Raw genomic sequence first — 10,438 nt, 5'->3', positions numbered from 1 at the left:
CCGTTCGCATGGCTACTCTTCCTCCTGCCTTTCTAGAGGCAGAATTATGTGGTGCATAGAACAGCTGGGCAACCAACCTTTCAGAACCTCTATGTTTCTTTGTCCTTCTCTTCCATGTGCCAGATAATCGATGAGTCTACCTGGTAGAAGCTTATAATCCAGTGTAGGAAATAAATCCATAAACAGTTACAAGGGAGGATGATTAAGCAATATAATGGAAGTAAGAACAAAAAAGCACTGGGGAAAAATAGTGTGCACACAGTGGACAGAGATGAAAGATGTGTGGAGGCAGGATACAGAAGGTAGAGAGCAGTACCCATGTAAGATATTATTGCTGACCGTTCCAGAGCCCACTTTAAAATATTTCATCCAGGCACTTGGGCAACTAGCCTGGTGGAACGATATATAAAATCCCTTATTTGCAATGTCAAACTTTTCCAGCATAGTAACCCCTTCTGGCTTCCCAAACACGTAAACTTGCGTTTCCAAGATGGGCAATGTAGTCCACGTTTCCCGGTTAACGGAAACATGAAGAATTGCTTGCAAAACTAGGGAAGGAAGCCAAGAAAAGAAAAACGAGGTGGGAAAGGCCCAACAACACTGCCTGCGGAGCGCGCCGGACAGGGAGGCTAAGCCGGAAGGTCAGCACTGCCTACGCGCTCTCCGCTCGATGGGAGCTTCCCCATCCCAGCAAACCCCGCCAGCCTTGGGGCGCCTGCGCCGCCGCGGCGATTCGGCGCAGTGGGAGTGGCGAGGGAGGGCGACGCACCTGCGCGAAGGCCGCGGTGGCGGCAGCGGCGGGAGAACCGAGTCCAGTGCGATTGCGCGAAGGTCGGGGCTGTCGGCGGGGAGGGCCCGCGGAGGCGTGCGCCGTGCGCCTGCGCGGAGGGCTGCGTGGCGCGGTGGCGGGGAAGGGCGGTGTGCAGTGAGTGGCGCTGCGGGTGGGGCCGTCGGCGGCGCTGGTGAGCTTTGCGGAGTTGGGCGGTGCCGTGGAGGAGGAGGAGGAGGTGGTGGCTGGGTCTGACGCGGCCCGGTTCGTGGGGGCCCCACTTGTTTATTTATTTATTTCTCGCGTGTGCCTCCGACTGTACGCGCGCTCCACTACTTGGTGGGGAGGGGGTGGGGGGAGGGCCCGGGGAAAAGGGGGAGTTGGAACCGGGGTCGAAACGCCGCGTGACTTGTAGGTGAGGGAGCGCCGAGCCGTCGCCGCAGCCTCCACCGCCGTGAAGCCCTTGTTCCCGCTGCCGGGAAGGAGCGTCTGGTGCCGACAAGATGGCGGACGGGGAGCTGAACGTGGACAGTCTCATCACCCGACTGCTGGAGGGTGAGTGCGGGGCCCGGCCGGCCGCGGGGAGGGGGCGCCCCCTTCAGCCCTCACTCTCCCTCCGCCGCCGAAACCCGAGGGGACCCCGTTCCCGCCCCGCGGCGGCAGCAGAGGAGGGGGCGAACAGGCTGCTTGGCCGGGGGGGAGCGGCCTCCAGGAACACGGTCCGTGGGAGGCAATGAGAGAGGGGCTGTCCCCGCGGGGGGCCCGGCCGGGCCCGGCGGACAGTGTCCCCGCGAACCGTCACGGCGTCGCCCCGGCCGGGGGATGCGAGGAGCCCAAGGGTGCTGGGTGACCCTTCCCAAGGAGGGTGCGAGGATGCGAGCTTCTGTGCATTGTGTGTCCGTGGAACGTGTATTTCTTCTCTGTTCTCTTTGTGCATTGCCCTTGGCTGCCTCCGATTCTTGTTCCGGGAGTGAATTTTATAAAAACCTCGTTGAGACAGTTGTTGGATCTCTTCTGCATTTTTACATGATGCTGTGGGACGAACTCTATTTAAGGATACGTTAACATTAGCGGGAGTTGAGAACCTATTTATTACTTGGCTTGGGAAAAAAAGGAGTAAAACAGAAGTGTTTGATCGACCTGAAGATGCACTCGAGAAAGAAGAAATATGTAGACGCGTTTGCTGAAGGGATTAGCTTTCGGGTTTGAGCGGGATTTAATTTCTTTACAAACTTAGAAAAGGTCTATTGTGAACGCTCTCGTGTTTAAAAGGCATTTACAAGTCTTTGCGGCTTTTGAAGTTTCCGGGTCCTTCTGTTTTTATTGAACAGTTTTATGTTGGGGTGGGCGATTGAGGGATAGGGAAAAGATGGAGAGGCCAGGATAATATTCAGAGTTAATCGTAGTGTTCTGTCGGTGAATCCCTTTACTCTAAAATTTGCATCACCACTAATTGCTTTTTGAGTGTGTAGAAAAGAAAATAACGCTTTAAGAAAATTTAGTCTTCTCTGGAGTGTATATGCAGTTATTAATTGCTTTCAGATTACCTGAAGTTAACTGTTTACAACAGGAAAGTGCAGTATATACTTATATTTGTAAATTCATCAAAGATGATTGTATTTTGGGGAGGGGAGGAGAGCTAGTTCCTTTTTTCAGTATCTCATCAGTTCAGTGTGTGCCCCTTGTGTAACAAACTACAGTTTATTTGCTCCAGATGTGAAAGCTTTGCAGCAGTTTTAAGACTGGGTAAGAAGCAAAGTTTTGCCAGGAACTCTTACCTTTTCCTTTACTATCAAGTTATTCCTGGGAGGCCCCCTGGTGCCTGTAGTCAGTGTTCACTGCTTAAGACTTGGTGGACTTTAACAGATGTGAACATCTTGCTGGGTCTGTGAGATATTTATTTTGAAAAAAATTGTATTTTGTAATTGTGCATTGTTCCAGGAGGGAAATAAAGCCACTTAGAAACTTTAATGTCTAGGTAACTTTGGGGAAAGTCCAGGCTTGGTTTGTAAACTTAAGTATTTTAAAAGTCTGGTGTTTGCATCTCAACTTCTTTCCTTGTATTTTTCATACTTACATATTTATGTACTTTATATGCATAAAACAGGAAATTTATGTTTTTAAATGTTTGATCTTTAATCTTTTGAGTCAGATGCACTTTTTAAATTGATACTCAGAAACTTCACTAGTGGCTTGTTTATTGGAAGAAAGATGTGAAGGGAAAAGGATATGCTGAGTGATTCCATTAGTTTTGTGAATTCAAATTAAATGTTTGGTTCTGGTTTTGGATGATGTTCCTCCCCCCACCCCCACCCTTTTTTTTTTCTTTCTTTTTTTTTTTTTTGAATGAGAAATCTAGTGGAGACTTTTCCCGTTTGAAATTTGCAAGCATTTATTGACCTGCTTTATGCTAGTCACCAGGAATCCAAAGAGAAAACACAAGGAGCTCCCAGTCTAAAGTGATTTCTGGGCTTTTCCAGCTTCCTCTCCGTTCATATATTCAGCACACTCCCATCGGTAGAGTTTCATTACTTGCTTCTTAATCCCAGGAAGTATATTTAGTTTGACAGTACCTCCTTGGAATTCTTAAATTCTGCAGACTCCTTTTCTTTTCCCCTTCCAAAATCTAGACCTACTCAAAGACATCCAGAACAGACTTGACTTTTCTAAAAAAGTAATTATTTTTAGTCTTCAAATAAAAATTTTTTTGTCTGCCTTGGTTTTCAGTGATGTTAGTTGCTCATTAAATTTAACTCAGATTGAAATGATGGTATTTTGTAAAGCTGTCTAGCAGAGTAGCTACAGTTAGATTTTTTTTTTTAAGTATTAAATAAACATGTAAGTTAAAATTGGGTTAGAATGCCTCCACATTAGGGGACATCACCAGGACTTCATCTCATTTTAAAATGTTGGTTGTAATTCCAAAACATGCTCTTGATTTTTTTCATTATATCAAATTGCCAATCAGCTGTAACACTTTCAGTAACTATATTTTATGAGTTGCTTTGTGTTTTTTCTTTTTTGAGTGGGCATATAATAATTTCAAAGTGCCTTTAGAACATTTAAAAATTTTTGTCATTTAATGCAAAGCACTGTACTAATTTATTGTGTAAATAGTGGATATTCCTCCAGTATATTGGGTTAGGTTTTACTTGGTACTAAAAGCCAAAGATGCTGGCCACGCTATCCCCTGTAGTGACCCTGTTACCACATTCTTGTGGCTTATAATAGTGCTCTTGACTGGTTCTTTAAATTAAATCTAGTTCCTTTGGGTGTCCTGGAAAACCCGGTGAAAGCTTTTTACTTTGATCATTAGTTCCAAAAGGAGTTAGGATGGCAGTGAGAGTATAGCATAATCACCTTGCAAACTTTATTCACATTAGAAATGTTGCGTTTATTTTGGGAGGAGGTGAAATGAACTGAGTAGATTGATGCTTTTGGGAAGAGGATAGGATGAGAAACTGCTTCCCACTAGCTCTGTTCCCAACCAGACTTCATCCAGGTGTTTGAAACTCGTTTGGGGCGCCTGGATGGCTCAGTTGGTTAAGTGACTGCCTTCGGCTCTGGTCATGATCCAGGAGTCCTGGGATGGAGTCCCTTGTTCGGCTTTCTGCCCCGCAGGGAATCGCTTCTCCTTCTGACCCTTCCCTTCTTGTGCTCGCTCGCTCTCTCATTCTCTCTCTCAAATAAATAAATAAACATTTTTTAAACAAACTCGTTTGTACCAATTGATAACACATGCCTATTGTATGTATCATATATGTTATTATGTATATCATATGTGTATATATACTTTGTGTGTATATATGCCTGAATTTGTGAAACTGTGATCATTTCCTTTCTTGTGGATCATACTTTAAAAATCCTGTTAGGCTGAGACAGACTAAGCACATAGGAAGCTTTCTGACATGTCCTTTTGAAGGTTAAAAAAAGGAATGGATTTAAATAGATTAATAAAACCACATAAAAGCTCTCTTTAAATAAAAATTTTATTGAGATATAATTCGTATACTGTGTAATTCACCTATTCGAAGTGTATAATTAAATGTTTTTTGGTATAGTCACAGCTGTGCAGCCATTACCACAATTTTAGAACATTTTCACCACCACCACCCTCAAACACAACGCTGTTGTGATTAGCCAACACTCCTTTTTTCCTTTCAGCCCTCTCCTAGCACTAGGTAACCACTATTCTTTCTGTGTTTCTAGGATTCTGTCTGTTCTAGACATTTCATATAAATGAAAACGTGTAATATGTGGTCTCTTGTGATTGGCTTCTTCTCATGTTTTAAAAATTCATCCGTATTGTGTCATGTGTCAATATTGTATTCCTTTTGTGGATGAATGATATTCCACTGTATTAATATGCCACATTTTATTTTTTCATCACTTGGCAGATATTAGAATTGTTTCCCCTTTTTGACTATTGTGAATAATACTGCTATAATATCTACAGGTTTTTGTGTGGGCACTTCTCTTGGGTATACAACTAGGAATGGAATTGTTGGGTCATACAGTAAGCCTGTATGTTTGCTTTTTGAGGAACTGCCAGACTGTTTAAAGCCCCCCACCCCCCAGTTAAATTGTTTAATTATGAACCAGAAGTCTAAAGTTTAGGTGGTTTGAAGGAAGTGCTAGTCTAGCTGCTCCTGGCAACCTCAGCTTCCGCAGGGAAAGTGTTGTGTATAGATCCAAAGCCAGGTCTGTTAGAAAAGAGAGCAGTTTGGGGAGTGGGGAAGATCATCTGAGGAATACTTTGTCTCTCCTGTTGCTTCTTCCTGGATAAGAAGGTAGAGGATATATAAAGGAGGAACTTTTTTAAAACTGATTCGGAAATTAGGTCTGTTTTCATTTTGTTATTTGAGTGCAGAGCTGGAGCTTTTCTGGTAAATATTTAAATCCAAGATTCAAATTCTTTGGGATTTAGAAATCTGTTTACATCTGAATCTAGAGCTAGGATTATATATTAAAATTTAGGATTAATGGGAAGATAGCAAATTGTATCTAGTAGGCTTTTTTCCCCTCTACTATCTTACTTTCCATGTTTACTATTTAACGGTGTTGACATTCTGGAGGCATGTGTCCTCAATTCTAACAGAGGTAGAATAATATTGGCATCTATGTTGAGATACTTAGAAATAATAACTGAAATCATTTAAGTATTTCTGAAACAAAGGTTATCCTGGAAGACTTGGAATATAGGGATGCAAAGAGAAGAAATGGTTTGTAAATGCAGTAGGTTTAGCAGTGGTATGGCAGTGGATGATGGGAATTCTCAGTTGAATTTTCTAGAATTTAATTTTGAGTGGATACAAATTTATACCCTGGCACAGAAGTCACTGCCCTTCTAGCAGCTATAAGTAACCCTTTCAAGGCCTACTTTCCCTGGAAACATAGATGATCAGTGAATATAGGAAGGAGAAAGTCATCGGGGTCCCATCTCTTTTCTTGTACAACCTCAACCTTTCCCCAGGATTGAATTGGATTGCCTTCGAAGTCTTGGTTATTAGTAGGTGGAATGCAATTTTTTTTTACACCTCGTTTTCTGAAATACACCATACAACAGAGGCTTTCCATCTGTTAGATAAAATTGAAAATGCTTTAGTGGAAATAGTCTTTATTCTTCACTTAGAGGTAGAAGAATAAAAATACAGAAACTCATTCTGAAGTCAAGCAAGTATAAATAACCAGTAGCCAGTCTTTTCCTAGTGATGGAGGAATTCAGTCCCTGGTCTAGGTGGGTACTTGTAATGCAGTAGAAAAAAGTAGTAAAAGGACAGTGGCAGTTGTCCTTTATTCTGCCTTTACTCTGTTCACATGTCTAGCAGAGTGATTTTTGAGGGTGTATATATCTTCCTAAAAATCCCTGGCCTCAGGGCTCTTTCTGCCTTCCCAAATTTACCTGCATCTGTGCAAGGACAAGTAAGAGGTCTTTATCTAATTGAAGGAACATTGCCCTTGGATCGTGATATGTGCTGACACTGTGTAATTTGGAGGTTTTGATACAGTTTATTTCACCGTAAGGGAATTTCATTCCCAGAATGTTCATCAGAATATCGCTAAATTCCCCATCTAGTCAATCAGAGATTGACCAAAGCATTTTCTTGCTTTGAGTATTTGTCTAACAACATTTTAACTTTTCCCCTAGTTTTACCTACTGTTTTCAAGATTGAGAGAAATGAAGTTTAAGGACATCTATTATATAGCTTTCTTGAATGTTATAGTTCAGTTACACTGAGTTTTTATTTCAGTTAGTAAATTGAGAAGGAAACTTCATAGGTATTTGTAGGTTTCAACTATGTTATTTGAATATTAATCAAATAATTGAACCACAGTAATCAGAGAAAATGACGAGGCTTCTGAGAGAGAGAAAGATTAAATTATACAGTGACCATAAGGAATGTATTTTATGAATATTGGGCCTTAACTGCAGTAGCTAACCCTGAATGATAATCAGATGTTCACTCAGTTATGTATTTTCTCAAGATACATCAGGATTGATACAGTGGGAGGCCATGTTTATACTGGCTTAGGGTACAGGTTCTGCATGTATTTTAATTTCAACCCTGGCTTAGTTTCTTCTGCATATTGGGGATGGTATTAAATATCTACTTCCATAATATATCTTTAGAGACTGAACAGATAAATCACTTTGAACAATTCATTGTACATAATAAAAGTTCAGAGAATTAGCTGCTGTTACTGTTTAGTATAAACCTGAACTGAGAAATAGGTAATAGAGGACTCTCTATGCTGCTGAGCCCTGAACACTCCCCATAGTAATTTTTGAGAAGACTATTCTGTGTGAGGATCTAACACATATTTTGTCCTCTATATTATGTTAATTGCATATAGCCACTTTTGTCATATATGTGTATGTATGTGTAAAACACTTCTTTCCTATTTCCATCATCCAGAGTTTGTAATCTGGTTTGGCATACTAGTGTTGGTGTTGAGGGACAGAGATACTTGGCAGAACACGGTGGTGAAAGGTAATTTAAGGAGATTTGTTGTATGCCTTCTTTTAGCTAGGGACTAGACCAGTGGGTTTCAAACTTTTTGAGTCCAGGGACCACTTTATACTACTAAAAAGAATAGAGGACAAGAGCTTTTATTTATGTGACTTAATGAGTACTGTATTAGAAATAAAACAATTTTAAAATATCTATTTTTAATGCATTCATAAATAATAACCCATTACACGTTAGCATAAATAATGCTTTCTAAAACAACAAAAATAGTGATAACTAAATCTCTCTAATGTCTGGCTTTATAGGAGTTAATCATACAGATACGGGGTTGGAAAATGAAGGAGTATTTTAGTAGTCTTTTTAGATAATTGTGGGTATTCTTTCATGTTATATTAAAAATCAACAAGTAGTAATTTCTTAAAGCTTAGTTGTAATGTGGCATCTGAAGTATCGGTGAGTTTTTTTGTTACTTTACATGAAAATCCAGTGATCTTGCACTTTAAATGTATCTTAAACATTCTTTGTCACATGCATTGGTCATTTGGAAATACCAGCTAAACCAAGTTACTCAGATGTTCAAACGTTGACACATCTAACACAGTATTTAAAAAATCATAATTGTTAATACTACAAGATATCTGAAGAGTCTTTAAGTATGGAGAAGCTGTCAAATTCATGGTGCTAGGTACAAGGTTTCCAAAATTTTAATTTTCACTTGAAAGCTTGGGTTTTGTCATTAACACAAATGCTGTCACTTGTTCTCCTTGATATGACAGGCTCACTTTGTTCATTTTCAAGAGTATCTGTTAAATATCTAAGTGTAAATAACTATAGTTTGTCAGTTGTGCTTTACAATAAAAATCTTCTGTGGAAAATGTGGCTAGATCTGCTTGGAGCTAAAACAGTCACACAAGTGCTTTTCTTAAAGACCTCCATTGCACTTTGGTATGCAGCAGAAATGCTCATGGATACTTTCCATTTCATTATACAGAATATTAAAAAGACATACTCAGTAGTGGAGATTTAATAAAATTGGTAATTTTTATTACTCGAGGGCATTCTCCAGTGAAACTGGACTTTTTGTTTCACTGAAAGTGCATGGCAGTGAACGCCATCACGACTACCACTACAGTTTGGCGCCACTGCTTTGGTTTGTGCCAAGGTGCTAGCAGTTTTGTCCACCATTATTTTGTACCATGCAGTTGTCAGCGTAGTGGAAAAGGGGGATAACACTTTGATCCTATAGAGCTAGGGTACTCTCTCTCTGTTCCTGAAACATCTGGCTCTCACCTATATCTGTTACTTTTCTTTACTCTTTTCTCATTATTTGTTTACCAGTGTATCTGGAATCCCTTTTTAACTTATGGTTATTCACAGAGAATTGAGAATTCATGAAAGCCATAGGCCTTTTCAGAAAAATACGTTCATGTATATACACAGTATTACAGTTTGAGGTATTGCACAGAGCTCCTGAAGGCCACATTAGTTATTCCTATCAGGAGATTTAAATTGAAATTATGACAGCTGCCTAATTCATTCACTTAAAACCCAAATTCCACATTTTAGCCACTTGTGAAAATTTTACTTTTTTTACTTTTTTTTAAATTTTTTTACTTTTTGTGGTTTAAAGGGAGACTTATGTGTTAAATAATGGTGAAATTGCCATTTCATCCTACAGAAAAAAAATTTGGGAAATTTAAGAGGTCGGGATTTAAGTTAACTTTGCTTTTGATTTATATATATTCTTGAGTAAATTTGGGGGGACAGGATAGAGTAGAATAAGTGTGAATTAAAATATTAAAGGTTAGTGAAGATTACTAAGATTTCGTGGGGCAAACATGATAGTAGTGGCGTTGCTTCTTTTTTCTTGGCATCCTTTCTATTTTAGAGAAGACAGTTATTAGAACTTGCTGGAAAAAATAGCACATGGTTATTGAAACATAAAATTTAGTTTATACAAACTACTCATAAAAACACCTGTATTTCACATACCATTTGTAACTTAAAAGACAGACCTGAATTGAAAAAGTTTTTACGCGAATATGAAATTTGAAATATAACGAGTACAATTTGTGTAGTCATAGGAAGAGGGGATTTCTTTTGGGAGAAGATAGTATCTTGTTTAATTGAGGTTCAGTTGCAAGTGTTCATCTGTTAATGCTGATCTGTAATGAGATCTTCGTATTTCATCTTGGAAGGTATCTTTTAACACAGATAGGTACTGCCAAATACTGCTGTCAATCCACAAGCACATGATTTTAGTTAATGATTTTAGTCATCATTTGGAAAGCATTGATAGAATTCTGTTACTCCCCTCTTGATACTTGCCTTTTAGAATGTCATCACATTGCACACTAATCAATTCCAGTAGAGGGCTAGGTAGAAGCTCCTCAACTACACAGTTAAATAGATGTTGATATATTTTGCACTAGCATTGAGATCTAAAGAATGTTGTTGGAACTGTGGTTTGAGCTTAGAAAATATATTCATTGCAAATCTGTGAGGAAATGAATATCCTGTTTTTACTTTTGACAGCACTGGGAGTGTATAAAGTAGCTTTGACATTTGCTTGTGATTCAGGCAGCATTAATTATCAAAGTGAATTAACCACAGTATATGTTTTGCGTGTAAGTATTTTTTGTCTTACGTTTTAGATTGAATTATTAGGAAACACCATCAGGTTTGCAACAAAATCTTA

At 39.7% G+C, this 10,438-nt stretch overlaps 1 protein-coding gene across 4 annotated transcripts in view; it reads left to right on the top strand.

Moving 5' to 3' along the window:
- The first annotated feature begins 733 nt into the window (after nt 1-733).
- The window catches only part of PPP1CB (protein phosphatase 1 catalytic subunit beta), a 42,348-nt gene continuing 32,643 nt past the window's right edge, over nt 734-10,438 (top strand). Inside the window, exons 1-2 of one of the 4 annotated variants that reach the window (XM_080813397.1) lie at nt 734-831; nt 1,185-1,324. In XM_080813397.1, coding sequence (XP_080669523.1) covers nt 1,273-1,324 — 52 coding nt within the window. In that variant the 5' untranslated portion in view covers nt 734-831; nt 1,185-1,272. The other 3 variants (XR_013967400.1, XM_080813395.1, XM_080813396.1) reach the window with 3 other exon arrangements.

Source organism: Martes martes, assembly GCF_963455335.1.
Source record: "Martes martes genome assembly, chromosome: 9".
In the NCBI taxonomy this organism is placed as follows: domain Eukaryota; kingdom Metazoa; phylum Chordata; class Mammalia; order Carnivora; family Mustelidae; genus Martes; species Martes martes.
This window is presented reverse-complemented; position numbering and strand designations above follow the sequence as displayed.